Here is an 18,934-nt window from a genome sequence, read left to right on the forward strand (position 1 = left end):
TGCAGGTGTCAATGTGAAGGTATAAAACAAGATTTGTTGCAAAAAGATACAGTTAAGAAGAGGGAATAGACTATGGAGAAATATTTAGTCCAGTTGTTAAACCAACAATAATTAAACTAATCCTTGCATTGGCAGCTCAATTCAAATGGTCTCTAAGGCAGTTGGATGTTAAAAATGCATTTTTACATGGTTTTCTTTAAGAAGAGGTATACATGGAACAACCTCCAGGGCTTCAAAGTTCAAATCATCCATCAAATTATGTCTGGAAGCTTGAAAAGTCACTTTATGGACTGGAACAAGCTCCCATAGGTTGGAATGAGAAATTTACAAGCTTTTTACCAGGATTGGCCTTAAAGCTTCACAAGCATATCTTTCTTTATTTGTTCAACACACATCACTAGGGATAGTTGTTCTACTGCTATATGTTCATGATGTGATACTAACAGGCAATGATCCCCAGTTGATTTAAAATATGATTACAGACCTTACACAAGAGTTTGATATGAAGTATCTGGGAGTTTTGAACTATTTTTTAAAGTTACAAATATGCTACAGTTCTGATGGTTTATTTGTTGTTCAATCAAAGTATATAAAGGGGTTAGTCGACAAAATTGATCTGCAAGACTGCAAACCTTGTGCCATTCCATGTCTTCCCTATTACAGATTGCTCAAAGATGATGGCAAACCATATCACGGTCCTGATCAATAGGTGCAATACCTCACGTTCACCAAACCATACATAGCTTTCTCAGTAAATCGAGCCTGTCAGTTCATGCACAATCCAATGGAGTCTCATGTTATTGCAATTAAGAGAATCATCAAGTATCTTAAAGGTACTTCAAAGTACGGAATTCATTTCAGATCAAAACCAAAATATCTCCAGTCATATAGTGATGCAAATTTGGCTGGAGATCCGAACGACAAAAGATTCACTTTTGAGTTTGTTGTCTTTCTAGGTTCAAATCCTATTTCATGGGCTTCAAAGAAGCACCACACTGTCTCCAGGTCTTCAATGGAAGCTAAATATAAAGCTCTTGCCATCATAGCTACAAAATTTGGTTAGATAAAGCAATTATTATGTGATCTGCATATTCCACTTATACTTCAACCTATGATACACTGTGACATTTCAGCCATAGCTTTGTCTATAAATCTAGTGTTTTATGCCAATTCTAAACATATTGAAATTGACTATCATTTTGTCAGAGAGAGTAATAAGAGGAGATCTCCATGTACAACATGTCTCTTCATCAAACCAGTCAACTAATATTCTAACAAAAAGGTTGTCTACACCTTTATTTCAGCTAACATTGTGGCAATCTCATGCTAAGCTCACTTAAGCATGAGATGGAGGGGGATGTAAGAATGATGAAGTTAAGAATCCAAGTAATCTAAGTGAAGAAAACCAACATCCAAGTGAAGAATGAATCAATAGTTCAATTGATTGACATTTGTCAATAGATGACATAGGTTGTTATAAGGTTGTTATAAGGTAGTTAAACATTAGCTTTCATAAGAAGCTTTGATTAGTCATATAGCAGATTGTAAAAGAAGATTACTCCATTGTCAAGAAATAAGAAAACACTTTTTTCTCTCAATTCGAATTCTCTCTCTCTCTCTCTCTCTCTCTCTCTCTCTCTCTCTCTCTCTCTGTGCATTCTTTCTACAGTTTCTTCAATACTTCTGCAATCTTAAAACTTCACCCCCAGTATGTAATGAAATGCAGTGTGTTCAAAGCATCATATACCAATCATGTGCCAATAGTTTATTAACCATAAATCATCACAATATCGATCAAGGATATCGAATTCAAGAATCATAATATTTATGCAAGCATACCACTCAATCAATAATAGAATCTGAAACATATAAACTGTAACAATTTAAGTAAATGATTAGATATAAGTGAATGACTAATTTATGGAGTTCTATTCAAATATTAATCCCTAAATCCCTTACCTCGACTCCAACCAAGCTAATATTTCTTTCCTCAGTTTTTCTCGAGCTCTTGGGCACCCTCAAGTCTAGAGCTGAATGTCGGAGTAAAAGGAAATGTGCAAATTTTAGAATATTGTAATATAAAATCACTGTCCACCATCTCTACCAAAGAGAAACTGCAGAAAAACTGATACGTTTTCCACTTTTGCGGACAGATTATGAACAACTTTTTAACTTATCAAAACTCAACGAAAAATTATGAGTTTATATTCATTGGAAATCTGGAAGAATCACGAGTTGAAATAGCATGTGCAAAAGAATCTGTACCAGAGTTTTACACGGGTTCAAAGGGACCTTTTTGAACATGGTTTTAACCCATTAAATATAAATGAAAATTTTCGTTTTAAGTACTTGATTTAAAGCTTATGAATCCCTCTTCAATCCTACGGAAAGAATATTTTGAAAGTAAGCTTTGTAATGAAAGAAAATAAGGACGAAATAAGGGACTACGAAACTGAAAGTTATGAAATCTGCACCAAGAAATTATGAACACTTTGTGACTTAAATTCTCATGATTTTTCAAAACTTCAAGTAGGGTGGTAGAAACACGAAATACGTACTTAGAGGATTTTTTTTTTGGATCAAAATAAAGAATACAAACATGATAAAGTAAATTGAAAAGAAATACTCAAGACACTCAGTAGGAAATGTATAATTATCGAAACCTGAACCTAGATCTTCCACCACCTGCTTTATAGCTGAGATTAGTCAGCTGTATAGACTGCTCATAGAGCAATCTAAAATCACAAAACTGCCACCTGCAACTACAGAGTCTCCACCACAACCCTAGCTCCTCCTCCTCCTTCTTAAGGTTTTCACCGTTTTTAAAACCTCCTGGTTAGATAGTCTACAATAGTCAGCATACTAGTGTCACTAAGCATATAGCAGAAGTTAATCATGTACTAAGCATATACCAGAAGATAATAACAAAATGGATTAGGAAAGTGATAATAGCTCAATAGTATACATTTTGTGTACTTAAATTATACCCATGAGCAGCTACTTAGTATTACGGTCTAGTGATATTCCTATTCACTTATAAGTGATATTAAGGGTACAAGTCAGTAATACAGTTAAAAATACAGAGCAATACAGTTAGTAAGTTTTTTAGTATTTGGTTAGAGTAGTTAGAATTTCTCTTATAAAAACAAAGTGGGTAATCTTCATTCAATAATACAAATCCTATTTTCTCCCTCTAAACTCTCTCTCTCTCTCTCTAATATCTTTGTGATCATTCTTCTGTTCATCCTTTCTTCTTAATTTTCCCTTCAATTCCTAAATATTGCAATATAGTTAACATGTATCAAAGCCTCCAGGCTCACGCTGATGATTTCTCTTCATAGTAGTTTACAAGGGTAAATTACATAGTAACCCCTCAGGTTTGAGGTCTATTGAAACCTCATACAACATCTTTAAAACATTTCACTTTCATACCTCACGTACTATTTTATTTCAAAATAATACATCCATTACATTTTCCATCCATTGATCCGTTAAAAGCTGACGTGGCTGCCAGATTTGTGCCACGTGGCTGCCAAATTTATGCCACGTGGCAAAAAAAATAATTTTTTTATACATTTAAAAATAAATAATTATAAAAAAATTTCCCCATAACCCATCTTCCCTCCCCCAGACTCACTTCCCTCTCCTGCTCCCCACCCACCCTTCCTCCCTCCATCCCCTCCCTTTTCTCTCCACAGCCGACGCCCAGGACTTACACCCATAAAAATGGTGCCCTTCTCCTCAGATCCCACAAAGCCCCCGTCTCTTCCCACAGCCAGCGCCTTCGTTTCCCTCACCTACGTCAGAACCCCCGCCGGTATGGCCTCATTTTGGCTCTTCTCCGACGCTACGCACAACGACAGCAGCTCTCCCGCTGCGTATTCCGTCACATGGTCCGAGATGGGTTGAGGTTCCAATCTGGGTTTTTTATTGGAGGGGTCCGATTGAGATTTGGATCGGGTGGAAGTGAGAGAGAGAGATGAACGAAGTTGGGAGACAAGGGCAAAGATCTGGTGCGGCGGGGGTGCACCACCAGCGACAATACTCTGATAATTTCTTGGAGACTTCGTCCAACTAAAGGTGGCTTCAGTCAACTGGTCTTCAACACCGTCAGTTTTCCAACTCATCTGGTTCTCCTCCTCATGTATTTTTTTGCTTTCATCCGAATTTAATCAAAACATTGTACCAAATCTGAAATTTGGGTGCATTGTAATCAACATTTATTGTTTTTTCCCTTGAATTTTTTAATTTTTAAACTTTTTTGGGTACATTCTGATCAAACCCATATGAGATTTTGACTAAAATGTTGAAGCTTTGATCTTTGTAGATCTTATGGTATACTTTTGTATCTAAAATGTAGAAGCCTGGATTGGATTTTTTGGGGTTTGGGGTTCTGTCAACGAAGGAGAAGGGGTGGGGAAGGTGAGGTAGGCGACGGCTCTATGGGATCTGAGGAGGAGGGCGCCATTTTTATGGGTGTGAGTTCTTCTGGGCGTTAGCTGTGGAAAGGGATTGTGAGGGAGTGAGGGAGGGAGGGAGGGTGGGTAGGGTGCAGAGGGGGGGATGGGATGGGGGATTTGGAGACGGGATCTGGGTTTTTTTTTTTGTTTTTTTTTTCTGGGTTGCAGGTAGGGGTCGGGGAAGAAGATGAAGATGAGGGAGAAGAAAGGGGAAGAGGGGGGTCGGAAAGACGAACTGAAGGGGTTTTTTTTTTTTCTTTCTGGATTGCAGGGAAGAAGATGAAGATAGGGAAGAAGAAGAAGAAAAAAAAAAAAAAAAAAGGGTCTGAACCCAGAAGAAGAAGAAAGAGAAAGAGAAGAAGAAGAAAGAGAAAAAAAGTGGATAACAAGTTTTTTTAAAAAAAATTAAAAAATTATTTTATTTGCCACGTGGCTGACATTTGGCAGCCACATGACATACATGTGGCAGCCACGTCAGCATTTAACAGATCCATGGATGGAAAATGTAACGGTTGTATGAAATTGAAATAAAATAGTACTTGAGGTATGAAAGTGAAATGTTTTAAAGATGTTGTATAAGATTGCAATAGACCTCAAACCTGAGGGGCTACTATGTAATTTACCTTTTTTTTTTTCCTAGTTTAATTTCTCCTCAAATTTCCATTAAATTTTCAGTGCTTCCGTGAGCTTGGGTTGATTGTTGCGATTCTTGAGGGGTCGCGTAGTTTGCTCTCGAAATCAGTTGTGGATTGGTCGAGGTCAACAGACTTGATTGCGACGATTGCAGAATTCATAGGGATGTAGACAGCCTTGCCGTCGAGCCACTTGGTCTTGGCGGTGCATATGAAGAATTGAGATCTATTGGTTACGGGACCAGCATTGGCCATGGACAAGATTCTGGGTCTAGTGTGCTTCTTGATGCAGTTCTTGTCGCCAGAGCCAATTTCTTGGAGGTTTTCATATGCAACGGAGTCCAATGGGAATTGAACCTTTTGTGGTTTCTCTTGTTGGGAGGAAGAAGATGAGTAAGTCATCATTAGGGACGACAAAGATGAAATCTTGAAAAATGGAAATTTTCATCGAGTTCTTAATACAAGGAAAGAAGATAGTCAACCAATTTTTTATTTTGGATCCAGTGGAATCATTTCATCCTAATCGGCGACTGCTACTGTTATTGCTACTACCATTGGAGATATTCTTCTTCTTCTTCTTCTTCTTCTTTGTGTTCATCACTTAGTTCGATCTCTTCTTCTTCTTCTTGCTAGCGGCCTCCTTGGAGAGATTCTTCTCGGCACGGGTTTCTCAGCGGATTATGAGTGAATCCTCAGAGAACAAGATGTATTGAATATAAAGACGACGAAGAACAATATGGTTGATCTTTTGAGGAGTGGTTTTGACATCAATGCTTAATGCAGTCCAGGTGTTTGAAGAAAGTCCCAGCTCACAAGTTTCATTTGAAGGTTATGTTTTCAGTCCATTTTTCTCTGAATTCTTGAACAATTAGAATGGATCTTTTCTAGGTTTTACAAGTTTTTTGTTGCTGGTTAAGAATTACATTTCTACTACTTGGTTGTGGCTTATGTTGTCATTTGGAAGTATATTTGTTTAAGATTTGGGTATTTGTGTTTCTGTGTGCTCCCAGTTTCAAGAATATTGTTGGATTATGGAAAGTGGCATTACCAGTTTGACTTTTCTTTGGAAGTAAGGCATTGTATGGCTATGATTATGTCAAAACAAAGTTTGAGCAGGCATTTCCATTCGTTTTGAAGTAGCTTATGCGGTTTGAGAGTATATTGTTTCTTTTACTTTTATCAATAGCCTGTTTGGATTGCACCCTAAGGGGCTTTGATAGCTTAGTTCGGATGGGGACAACTTCCTTCTTTTCAGTTATATGGTGCAGTATTCTCTCAGTATGTTTGGTAAAATGGGTATGGATTCTTGGATTCTCTCAGTATGTTGGTCTTTGCTGCTTTGATTGGACTTTTCATTAGGTTCATGCTCTCGATTTTTCTGCAAATCTTGATATGTTTGGTAAAATGGGTATGGATTCTTGGATTCTTGTGTTCATTGTTGAATTACTCAAGAAGTTTTGCTGTATCCAATTCTTGTCACTCTACTTCACTGTTTTTTTTTTCCTGCAATTCTGTTGAGGAGTTTATGCAGTGATTTTCCCTAATCTCAGCCTATAATGTCGAGTCTAACCAACTCAGTTGTTAGCATGAATCTACAGTAAGTCCGGTTATACGATGAAGTTTGAAGAAGTAAACGGTAAATCCCACGAAGGGTAATTTCGTGATGTGAATAGGTAAATCCCACGAAGGATAGAAGAAGTTGTTACAGGTAAATCCCACGAATGGTAATTCCGTGATGTGAGGAGGTAAATCCCACGAAGGGTAATCCTACGTAGATGTTGATTTTCTGTTGTTGAAATTGTGAAGGCCGATGTCATTGTTAAGAGTAGTTGTTTTTTGGTAACATCCACAAAGGGCGATCCCGTGGTACTATAGTTAAGGCTGATGCCACACTATAGTTTGTTAATTTTCTGTTTTAAAGGCCGAAGCCAATGTTAAATGAAGTTGTTGACAATACATCCCACGAAGGGTAATCACACAAGAAATTGTTATAACTGGCATGAGGGTGTGTTACAACTTTATAAGAAGTTGTTCTTTGATTGAAGCTCCTACGAGAGGTGTAGACATCAGTTTGAGGGGCTGAAATTCTTTGGGAAGAACCAATATGAAATTGCACCGTTCTTGATTATGAATTTAGGTTCTGAATACCTGTCAGTTTAGTGAGCAAGTAGCATCTGTGCAAGTAGCATGTTTGAGTATGGATACCTGTCAGTTTAAGTATGGATTTAGGTTCATGTTTGTGGGACCGCAATTGAGAAGAAAATGAGGAGCAAAAGCAAGCTCAATTGCTGCAATCTAAGGGCAACAAAACCCTTTGCAATCAGAAAGCATCACCAAAGTCAATCTGGAACAAGAACATTCTGTAGTGCGTCCATTTGTCCATATTTCAATGTTTGCTATTTGAGACTTTGCTGCAATCTCAAACTGGGATACCCCAGTTGAGATTGAGCGGGAGCATTAAGGGCACAAGTCAATAATACAGTTAGCAATATAGTTAGTATTTGGTTAGAGTAGTCAAGATTTCTCTTATAAAAACAAAGTGTGTAATCTTCATTTAATCAATTAATACAAATCCTATTTTCTCTCTCTAATATCTTTGTTCATTCTTCTACTCATCCATTCTTCTTAATTTTCCCTTCAATTCCCAAATTTTGCAATGTAGTTAACAAGTGAGAGGTTTTAGGTTCGATTCTCACCGAAAATAATTTTGAACCACATTGTTATGGCAAGTCTATTGTAAGGCTTAGCTCACTTCCTCACTCCTTAATGTAAATTCTATCGTTTGTTAAAAAAAAAAATTTATACCCACGAGCATGTTTACCTTACTAATACATATATTTTAGCTCTCAAAAGTTTGATTAGTTAAGAGAGTTCATTATTCAATTGTTTGATTTATCTTGACTAGTTTACTTTTATTTATGTAAAGGTATGAGAAAGAGAATGCAAATAGCAGGCCACGTGGTCCAGTGGATTAATGAAGTACAAATGTGCAAGTACAACCCCGTGGAGTAGGTGTTGAATATTCTAATAATATATTAATATATTCTTATGGAAGAAGTTGGGTATTTGCCCAACAGTTGCTCTTCATCAGATTAAAGCAATGTGACTTTTCAAACTTTATTAAAAGACATGATTCATGTCTGACTAGTGCATGGTTTACTAACAGACACAACTTTTGGTAATTGATGCTTTGCATCAGACATGCGAATTGGCATATGCTGTAATATTAATTCAGTTTTATCCTATGGCGAGAAGGCATATCCAAAACCAAAGGATATGTCTAACATGTGCAATCTCTCATATATATTGGTAAATTGGTAGAAGGGAAATTCATTCAGAAATTTGTTGTATACACAATTTCCTTACTCTCTCTTCTCTTTCCATCACATTCATACAATTTCTTTCTAGTTATTCTTAAGGGAATATAATTTGGTTTTGCTAATCGAATATTTCATACTTTGTTGTATCCTGTAAGTGACTTGCCAATAACCCTTTAGCAAACTCATTCGAGTAGCGACAAATAATTCTTTAAGGAAATGATTCAAATCATACCTTAAAATCATCATTTGAATTATTCTCTATATTTCTACATTTACTCTAACTGTTAGGGCAGAAATAAAGAGTCCAAGTTAAAAAGCAAGTTGCAAACAACAAAGAGTCCTTCGTCCTTCGTCCTGTGCAACTGAGTCAGCGACATCGCCAGGTGCGAAAAGCCAGGAACACAGAGAAAATAGGAATCCAGTGACATAAGCATGCGTACGTTCTGGATGGGTCGACTCAGTGGAAGCGGAAGCTGGCATCTCTGCTATCAGTTAGTTTCCAATCTTTAGAACTCTTTCTTTAATTTCGTTTATGGAGAACTAATCTCCCTAGCTAAGGCTTAAGGGGAAAAATCTATATTAATTACCATTATGGATATTTCAAGGAATTTTTTATTTATTTTATTTTCGAATTGATGGATGTTAATTATAATTCATAGGTTCAATCACGTTTTTCCTATAGTTTTGTTTCACATTCTTTTTTTTAGTGAATTGAACAAATTAGTAGATTGGTATGATTTCGATGGAAAATTTTCTTAATATTTTGTTGTCTTAGGTAAAAATTATTTTTGGGATTATTTCTATAGGGAATTGAATTTGTGTTTTGTTTTGAATAACTATAATGAAAAATCACTTTTCAAACAGTTTTATATTGAAAATATTTAATTGCCATATCATCCGACTGAGAGCATTTTACGTTTGTATCTCAGTTGAGTTATAATGAATCAAAATAATGAAATTCAATAGTTGTATGCAGGTGGAATCCCGATGCTTTAGTGTTTATAATCGTTGAATTTTTCTTCTAAAATTTAAATCTCATCCAATATTATTGTTCATTTCAGTTGCAACAAATTCTGCATTCTTTTTCAACACTTTCTTAGGAATACGGACACTCAGACTTTAAGTTTATACCGCTACACAACACCTACACATAGGTTGAGCAAGCAGAAACAAAGATGATAAGAAGGAATCATTTCTCTATGTTGGTTGGCAGGTTTAGCTAGAGAGTGACTTCTCTCTCTTTTGTTTGGGCTGAAAAAAAAAAGAAAGATAAAAGAATATCTAATCTGATGTAGTAAAAATTGGGCTGACATTTCCTATTTCAGATATAAAAAATACAAATGTATTATGTTCAATTTCTAGGTCTTCACAGAACTCATGATTACATACCATACTGGAGTGTGAGTTGGGTGATGTTTATTGATGAGGAGTCTCAAAAGCATTCTCACACCTTTTGTTCAATGTCATAGCTGAAATTGTCTTGAATTTGGTTGTGTGAAATTGGTTGTTATGCATATGTTGCAGGATCGTCGTGGGGTAATTTGTAAGTGACTTAAGATTTGAGTTCACTTAAGTTTAACTTGTCACGTCCCAATCCCGACATGCATTCAAGATCGACACGTGACGTCACCAAATACCCGTATCTCAACCTACTCTGCCTCCGAGATATGGCAAATCATAACTCGAGAATCGAATCGCGTAGAAAATTTTCATATACTTTATGGCTACATCTAACCTCCTCGTTAGACTGCCTACGTACCCTCATTAGGGATCAAGTCATTCGTAGTTCGTCATTCACTACCCATCTACATTTACGACAATACGTTCAACCTGAAAGATATAACACTCCTCAATCAATCATTAGAACTTGACAAGTATGAAGTACTAGATTCAAGGCTACATAACAATCCAATATGACAATCAACATTTCTACTTCATCCATCATATAAATCACTATGTTTTCAACATGAAACCTTAATCCACAACATGTAACATATCCAAGAACCAACAAAGCATAGTATTATTCTCAAGCCACATTGAGCAACGAGACTAATCATAATAATAATAATCATATCCCACATCATTCCGCAATCATTCTAATTAATCAATCCTAAAAATCAACGAAGCATGATATCAACATTTACTATGTTATTCAATCAATAAGGTTCCATATCAATTCACAAATTTTAATAAAGGATCCCTACATAATTCCCCACCTGGATTCCAAGTACTAACATGATAAGTCTAATTTATACACAATCTCTACTATGAACAATTCATATTTACTCGATTCCAAGGTCGAACTACCTTTATGGAAAATGAGCAAGAGTAGGGATTCCAGACCACTCAACAGAATCCAACCAAAACACCAAGTGACCTTTTGTACTCTCTTTAGACTTGACATATGTACAATCAGCGCCTACACCATGGGAATAATGCATCGGCATCAAGAACTCGGATAGGCTGCGAAGCTCGTGTGAGTGACAATAATACAAAATATGTGATAATAATGATAAAATCAACCATCAATCACAGTTTAAAAACCTCGAATATAAATCATTCGTAAAGAATCAATACCAAACATTTGAAAACTCTGAATGAGTCACACAGACATCCAACGGTTCGTCTGAAACAAATCACAACATCTCACAACCATAATCTTATACAACACAATTAAAAGTAGGCTAGTGCGACATAGTAGGCTAGAGCGACAATAATACAAAGTAGGCTAAAGCGACACAGTTCGGCCGAAGCCTACATCTTTGAAGCTATCTTAATCCAAATTCAATGAAACCCAAGGTGGATATGATCCCAGACCATCACTCAAAGGAATCGCAGAGTAGGAGGGACTTCGGACCATCTCTCAACAGAATCCGAGTGGATACGATTCCAGACCATCACTCAATGGAATCGCGGAATAGAAGGAATTCCGAACCATCTTTCAACGGAATCCGAGTGGATACGATTTCGTACCATCACTCAACGGAATCGTGGAAGGTCAACAACCATATGTACAACGGCTCAAGGAAATGAGACAAGCACAAGTTACTTAATTTAACAAAGCTCAACTAAGGGAAATAAGGCACAAATACTAAATTTAAAACGAAGCAACAAATCCCCATCCCAATGGTTTAACGATCCACCACTAGCCCTCACATTTCATCACAACATGCCAATCAAACAAATCAAACCATATTTCAATATATACACGTCAAATCTCATTTCATAAACTTAAATCAATGGCTAAGCATTAAAAATAACAATTCAATAGAAAACATATTTATAAAACCAAGCCATATCCACACAGGATAACAATTGCGAAAACAAGGTAATCACCGATATCACATAAATTAAAATCACTCACCGAGATGAGCCGTAAAGCCTCATTGAGCCTCTATTAATACTAATTTTATCTTTATAAACGATTCGAGACATGCGTCAAACGAGAAGGACACGCCACCACAATGAGCCCATCAAGTTCCATGAAATCTCAACCACACTCTATGATAGCTGACACACTAGAAGAACTCGAACTAGTTGACTAAAGAGCCAATCGTTGTCTTCCGCTCCAACTAAATATATTTCTTACACTGTCACAAACCCTAACCGTGCACGTACTGCATTTAATATGGTCATGCATAGTTTTAATTATCGTTTTTAAGCACTGTCATATTGGTTTAGTTGTAATCGATCCTTATACATATACATGTCTACAATTGTCTGATTAAGTTTTGAGTGATGAATTTAATGTGAATTTTGGGAGGTTTTATGAATTGGGATTTTTGGCATTTCATGCAAATGTGCCTAACCTGGAGAGACTCGATTTCACTCTGCAATGAAGAAATGCTATCCGAGTTCCCTTGAATTACTTCCTCCTCCTCTTCTATAAGCTCATTCTTCTTTTTCAGTGCCTTAATCTTCTCACTGGCGTCGAATTCTTCGACATCCAAGAAACACAAACCACCAGCCAGGAAAACCCAAACAACACTCAAAACACACAAAAAAAAGCTCGAAATCAAATTCGACTAACATCGATGTTGTTTCTACTCACAAAGTAACTAAACAATTAAGCATCTTTATTGCTCTGACTAAAATTATAAAAATTGAAAAATCAAAGCTTTACAAGTAAGCCCCAGAGCTCAGCTAATTGGCAGTATTACTTGGATGCCAAAACATAAACACAAAATTATAAATGGAAAGGAATTAAAGCACTTCCCAATTGAAAAACCAAAGGATCTCTAACTTTAGTAAAATCTGTTTGGATGGCGAGAAAACCGAGGGAAAAAAATCGAATTCCACAAACACTTGAAAAATCACAAATTTCGTCCAATAAACCCTAGAATTCGCAGAAGATGATAGAAACGAACCTAGGATCTTAGCCCTGAGCTGATTCAACTCGATCTTCAGAGCGGAAGAATCAGGGGTGTCCGATCGGGGGAACTTCACTGGCTCTTCTTCCTCCGCCGGGATTGAAGCGACAGCCCGAATCTGGGAGAAAATAAGGGCAAGAAAGATTGAGAGAATCACGAGCTTGGAGGCCGCCATGGGAGCATGGCGGAGCCAGGAATCAATGGGCCTTTTTTTTTTTTTTTTTTACTTTCTCATTGGCTGCTGCCTAAGTTAACCTCTCTAAAATCTGATTGGTCCGCTTCCTCTTCTAACTGATTAGTCCCTTAACCCATATATATGATTGGGCCTCTTTCCCACAAAGTGTGAGTTTAAATAATTCTTAAAATCTATAGAATCACAACTTCAAACGTCCGTAACTATACCGTTATAATCCGGATTCACAAATGGCTTTCATCTATGTGCTCGTGACTTCAAGACTTATTCAAAAACGTTACTTGTGACCTTGAAAGGTCAATGAGTAAATCATAATTTTCTAAATTTCACTCTTCGTAACTAGTTTAATTCAAAAATAATATAAAATCTCAATAATACAAATACGAAGATTATAACAGTGAAATCCGGGAATGGGATTTCACATAACTAGCCTTCATGTAGGCGAAGCCCACCCCTCCCCATTAGTATAGATAATATTATTTGTTTTAAAAAACTAATTATTTGATAACTAATTGAATCACATTATTATACACATGCGAAAAACCTTTTTTATAACTAGCATTACGCGTCTTTTTAGATATTTTGAATGTCTTTAAAAATAGATAAAATAATATTTAATAAGCAGCTGATTGAATTACATTATTGATAGCCCATTGCAAAGTACTAATTATAAAAATTCAAAATTCAAAAAATTGTACAAAAAAAAATAATTGTAAAAAAATAATATTTATATGACGAAAATACCTCTGGGTTATTTGATGAATTATTTTTAGATGCACTTGAACTTTTTTGTTTGGAAGTTATTTTTTGTCCCATTCTTTTTTGTGAAGCCCGTGACCCCAAATGGGCTTCGGGCTTTATATAGTAATATAGATTACGACTGTTCAATAAAATGCTTCATGTACTTGGCAAGTTATTCTTGATTTGTGATGGGTTGGCATTTTAGACTCGTGAGAGATCTTTTTTTTTTTTTTTTTTTTTTTTTTTGAAAAAAAAAAACGCTAGAAGGAACAAGAAATGCACCAGTCCTGAAAAGATGTTAATTAATCAATTAATTAATTTTTTTAACAAATAATATTATCTACATTAAGAGATTGATTGACTTTGTTCAAAACTATTGTTTTTTTAGTTTTACACACTCAAGTTTTATAGGTGCAGGGTTTAGGATTACTAAAGATTACAAAACACTATAATGTTTTTTTTTTTTTTTTTTTTGCTAGAAACACTTTTACAATTATAGTTTTACCAAAATAATTTACTGTTTTATTTCATAACTGCTTATTCTCATAACTCAGTAGAAACAATTTTTTTTCAAAGCACTGCAATACAAACTAGCGCACTATGTTTAAGAAATACTGAAATGCGTGGCCAAGAACCAAATCAGGTTAAGTTGACCATCAATTCTTTCCTTTTCTTCTCCTTTTCATTTTGGTAGGTTACAGTCAATCCAATCAAAGTCGCAATGAAATTTACAACGCAACTTCACACCCACCCAACCCAACGGGAAATAAAATGTTTTGGAAAGGTAAAATCACATTCAAATTCATATCCTTTTTTTTGGTTAACTGAAAACTTTTGCGGTATTTGAAACTGGAACTACTCTAGGGATAAAATCGATGTTAGATAGCTTCAATGAACGTTAATTTGGATATAGACCCATAAAACTGTTTATATATCTGTATATTATCGAATTATACGGCAGAAAAAAACAAATTTGTGTGTCATTTGGATCCATCTGCTCCCCTCTAATGCCAGTCTAGGAAGGTGAGTATCGCTTTCGCTCCCATTTTTTCTCCATACATGTGGACAAGGGTTATTTTTTTTTTTTTTTTTATAACACAAGCGACAATTTAAGGGTGGGAGAATCTCACGCTACAAACTCCTGACGTGTCTAAACACAATTTTTAACAACCAATTCAGGTCAAGTCTTTCTTTTTATCTATTTCTTTAGTCCAGGTCTATTATAAAGGTTCAAGTCCAACCGATCAGAACCCCAGTGAAATTAGTAGGAAATGTAAGTGTATGTTCCTAACAACCAATTCCAGTCAAGCCCACCATCGGTCTTTTTCAAAACAAAAGAAAAAGACCCATGAAATTTACAATGCAATTTCACACCCACCCACCCAAATAATGCACACACAAAAAAAAAGTTGTAGGGCATGCCTTCGCGCTTCCCATTGCCCTCTGGCGCATTATAAATAACCTCTCGAGGTTGAACTACGATAGTACACACCACACCACACCACTACAACCTGTCTATATTCTAGTGTGATAACCACCAAAACTTTCTCTCACTGAGGAAATGGCATCTTCTCCTAATTCTTTGGTCTTCACAGTGCGGAGGCGCCAACCGGAACTGGTGGCGCCGGCAAAGGCCACGCCACATGAGTTTCGACAACTTTCTGATATCGATGATCAAGAAGGTCTTCGATTTCAGATCCCCGTGATACAGTTTTATAAGTACGATCCCTCCATGCAAGGAAGGGATCCTGTGCATGTCCTTAGAGAGGCAATTGCACAAACCTTAGTGTTTTACTACCCTTTCGCCGGTAGGCTCAGGGAGGGACCTAACCGGAAGCTCACGGTGGAATGCACGGCTGAGGGTGTCATGTTCATTGAGGCTGATGCCGACGTTACCCTAGAGCAATTTGGTGACGCCCTTCAGCCACCGTTCCCTTGCTTGGAGGAGCTTCTTTATAATGTTCGTGGTTCCGATGGGGTTCTTAATTGCCCACTCTTGCTAATTCAGGTACGATTACGTATGTACTTTATAGAAAGTTAGGACTCAAAATTTCATCATTAACACTTTTCAGCTCATGTCAATGATACGATATTCATCATTTTTTTTCTTTTTATTTTTGTGTTATTATTTTGTACTGAAATATTAGATTTTTATGATTCAAATTATGTTTCTATGATCCAAATTTTTTTTTAAGAGATGTGTCTTCTTATCCAAAAACAATAGACGTACGATACACATGGATTCATAAAAATGATAAGATATCCACTTAATTCTGGCAAACAAGTTGACTACCCTGACGTTAATAATATAAAAAGTAAAAAATTAGAAGTGTGAACGTCAGTGAAAAATTAGAAGTGCCAAGATATGTATAAACAAACTAGTACATGTCACTAGAATCACTTAATAAATGTTGGTTAACGTAACTTGGTAGTATAATTTAGTAATTTTTTTAGAGAATTGTTATTGACACTCTAAAAATCTCATTTTACACTCTTCATAAGTGTATTTTACTTTCTAAATATAGAAAGTTTAGAATGCAAAATGAAAATTTTAAAATGCCAATAATAATTCTTTTCTTTTATAAGTGAATGATCTTAAATACAACCTTCTTGAATTTCAAATTTGATACTAATTTATTATGATTTGTTCATGGTGTAAGTTACACCAAATTTCATAAATCTTCTTGTGTAAATATAGGCCTTGTGTGGTAGGATGGATGAGATATATTGTGATCAATTAAAATAGACTTGAGTCTAGTCCGTTGTTTGTTGTGTTAAAACGTGAGATGGACATGACTGGATATGATGGGTTATGAATCCACAATAGAGTGGATTATCTAACTTATCTCTATACATGAGTTACAAGTTATGTCTTACAAATCTCTGCCAATTTAATCATATCTCTAATGTCAAATCTCATTCAACCAACCAAACGAAGCAATAGTATTATATAAGTATATTTTAAGCATCTATATTGTTCTTCTTCGTAGTAGTGATGAAATAATAATTAGGCATCCATCTCTCTTATTTTCAAACTTGCCATCTATCATGCATCCATGATTAAAAGATCATGATGGTTTTTTGAGAAAATTTCAAAGTTGCAATCTATCATTCCCGATAAAAATCTATGGAGAAATTTCACGTGTGTGGTCCATCACATAGAGAAATTTTTAATTGTGACGAGAACACAAGTGGTAAATCATGTGTTTTAATATGAGTAGTAAAAAAATTTATTTTTTAAATTATTAACTTTTTAGCACACATATCCTATTATTTATATAATAACACGTGATGTACCATCCCGTGTACCGATCATATTAAAAAATTTCCATGCATGACTGTTTCAACAATAGTTTGCGTGCTAACAGTAAACTAGATCGTCCAAAAGAGTATATAGCATCTTGAATGTCAGCCCCAAAAGAATATCTTGACTAGTTAGGTATAATTATATTTTATACCCAATAATTTTGTTTAAAATATAAAATTTGAACTATTTTATATTATTACTAGGTTTGTAACTTTAAAAATGTCGGACAAAAACATATGGTACTTAAAATAATGAAAGAGGATCCTGTCCGTACTTACTTTGTGGGGATCTTAAAGATCTCCACATTTTAACTGTTTATCTTACATGGTGTGTGATTAGTTTTTGTGATGTATTATTTGTATTTAATTTTAAATAAAAAAGTTAGATAATTTCTGATCATACGATACATGACGAATAATTAAAATGTGAGAATCTCTAAAATCTTTACAATTTGAATCCATATGAAATTCAAATCCTAAAATAATGATCTTGAACAAGGACGATCTACCTCGCCGACACTAAGTTACCATCGATGAAAAATTAAATACAGACGGGTAGCATCAATATATATCACATGTGTAGACACATCAGTAAATTTTTTTTCTTTTCTTTTTATACCAGCTATTATTTTGGTTTTCTTTTCTTTTTATATCAGCTATTATTTTGGAGCAGATAACATATTATTTTCCTTTTCATGATAGTACGTAAGGTTAAGGAAACTCAGGACAATTATTGTCCTGTTTGTAGAGTAGTTTGTTGTAACGTAGCCTTCAACTAAACAGTATTTGTCGTAATTCATAAACAGGTGACGCGGCTCCAGTGCGGTGGTTTCATCGTCGCCCTCCGTCTTAACCACACCATGAGCGACGCGGCGGGGCTCGTCCAATTCATGACGGCCTTGGGAGAGATAGCGCGTGGCGCAGTTTCCCCGACCGTCCAGCCGGTGTGGCAGAGGGAGCTGCTCAATGCGCGTTACCCACCGCGTGTGACATGCACGCACCGCGAGTACGAAGAAGTGGAAGACACCAAGGGCACCATAATTCCACTTGATGACATGGTCCACCGGTCCTTTTTCTTCCGCCCCACCGAGGTGTCCGCCATCCGAAGATTTGTCCCGCAGTTCCTCAGCAAGTGCTCCACGTTCGAGGTCCTCACGGCCTGCCTCTGGCGCTGCCGTACCATCGCGCTCCAGAAGGACCCAAATGAGGAGGTGCGCGTGTTGTGCATTGTGAACGCGCGGTCCAAGTTCAACCCTCCGTTGCCAGTGGGTTATTACGGCAACGCTTTTGCGTTCCCGGTGGCGGTGACGACGGCAGGGAGGCTATGCAACAACCCATTGGGGTACGCGTTGGAGCTAGTGAGGAAGGCCAAGGCGGACGTGACGGAGGAATACATGAGATCGTTGGCTGACCTCATGGTTATTAAGGGTAGGCCCCACTTCACGGTGGTGAATTCTTACCTTATGTCTGATGTGACACGTGCTGGGTTCGGAGAAGTGGATTTTGGGTGGGGGAAAGCGGCTTATGGTGGGCCAGCGAAGGGCGGGGTCGGGGCAATACCTGGAGTGGCTAGCTTTTACATACCGTTTAGAGACAACAGAGGGGAAGATGGGATCGTGGTTCCGATTTGTTTGCCGGCGGCGGCGATGGAGATATTTGTGAAGGAACTAGATACCATGTTGAATGCGGATGAAGAACCGATTAGGGTTCAAAGCTCTACCAGTTTTATTACGTCTGCCCTGTAGTATATGAGTTTCTGCTCGACAATATGTATGTCGTACTGCGTGCATGTATTTATTTGCTTTTATTTTCCCTAATTAGTTTCTTTTCTACTGTAATATGGATGTCTCCTTGATACTACAGATGCTTTGGTTACGAAAGCAAAATTAGTTGGGGGTAGTTTTTTCGCAAA

The 18,934-nt window shown here is 36.6% G+C and overlaps 2 protein-coding genes across 15 annotated transcripts; one reads left to right on the forward strand and one right to left on the reverse strand.

The window, feature by feature from the left end:
* Window positions 1-344: 344 nt before the first annotated feature.
* LOC126592752 (uncharacterized) lies at window positions 345-13,080 on the reverse strand. Of its 14 annotated transcripts, none has more exons than XM_050258530.1 (3): window positions 12,780-13,074; window positions 12,222-12,349; window positions 345-762 (listed from the first exon to the last, which is right to left on the reverse strand). In XM_050258530.1, the coding sequence occupies exons 1-3, from the start codon at window positions 12,955-12,957 to the stop codon at window positions 703-705; spliced, it is 366 nt and encodes a 121-aa protein (XP_050114487.1). In that variant the 5' UTR covers window positions 12,958-13,074; the 3' UTR covers window positions 345-702. The 14 variants fall into 14 exon arrangements, 13 of the variants coding, with proteins under 13 accessions (XP_050114487.1, XP_050114495.1, XP_050114486.1 ...); XM_050258538.1 differs by lacking the exon at window positions 345-762 and adding an exon at window positions 769-1,046; XM_050258533.1 differs by lacking the exon at window positions 345-762 and adding an exon at window positions 1,057-2,832 and having other exon boundaries at window positions 12,780-13,075.
* A 2,104-nt stretch (window positions 13,081-15,184) lies between these two features.
* LOC126592750 (benzyl alcohol O-benzoyltransferase-like) lies at window positions 15,185-18,934 on the forward strand. The gene is made up of 2 exons (XM_050258524.1): window positions 15,185-15,724; window positions 17,829-18,934. The coding sequence occupies exons 1-2, from the start codon at window positions 15,278-15,280 to the stop codon at window positions 18,765-18,767; spliced, it is 1,386 nt and encodes a 461-aa protein (XP_050114481.1). The 5' UTR covers window positions 15,185-15,277; the 3' UTR covers window positions 18,768-18,934.

This window comes from Malus sylvestris, chromosome 12 (assembly GCF_916048215.2).
Source record: "Malus sylvestris chromosome 12, drMalSylv7.2, whole genome shotgun sequence".
In the NCBI taxonomy this organism is placed as follows: Eukaryota; Viridiplantae; Streptophyta; class Magnoliopsida; order Rosales; family Rosaceae; genus Malus; species Malus sylvestris.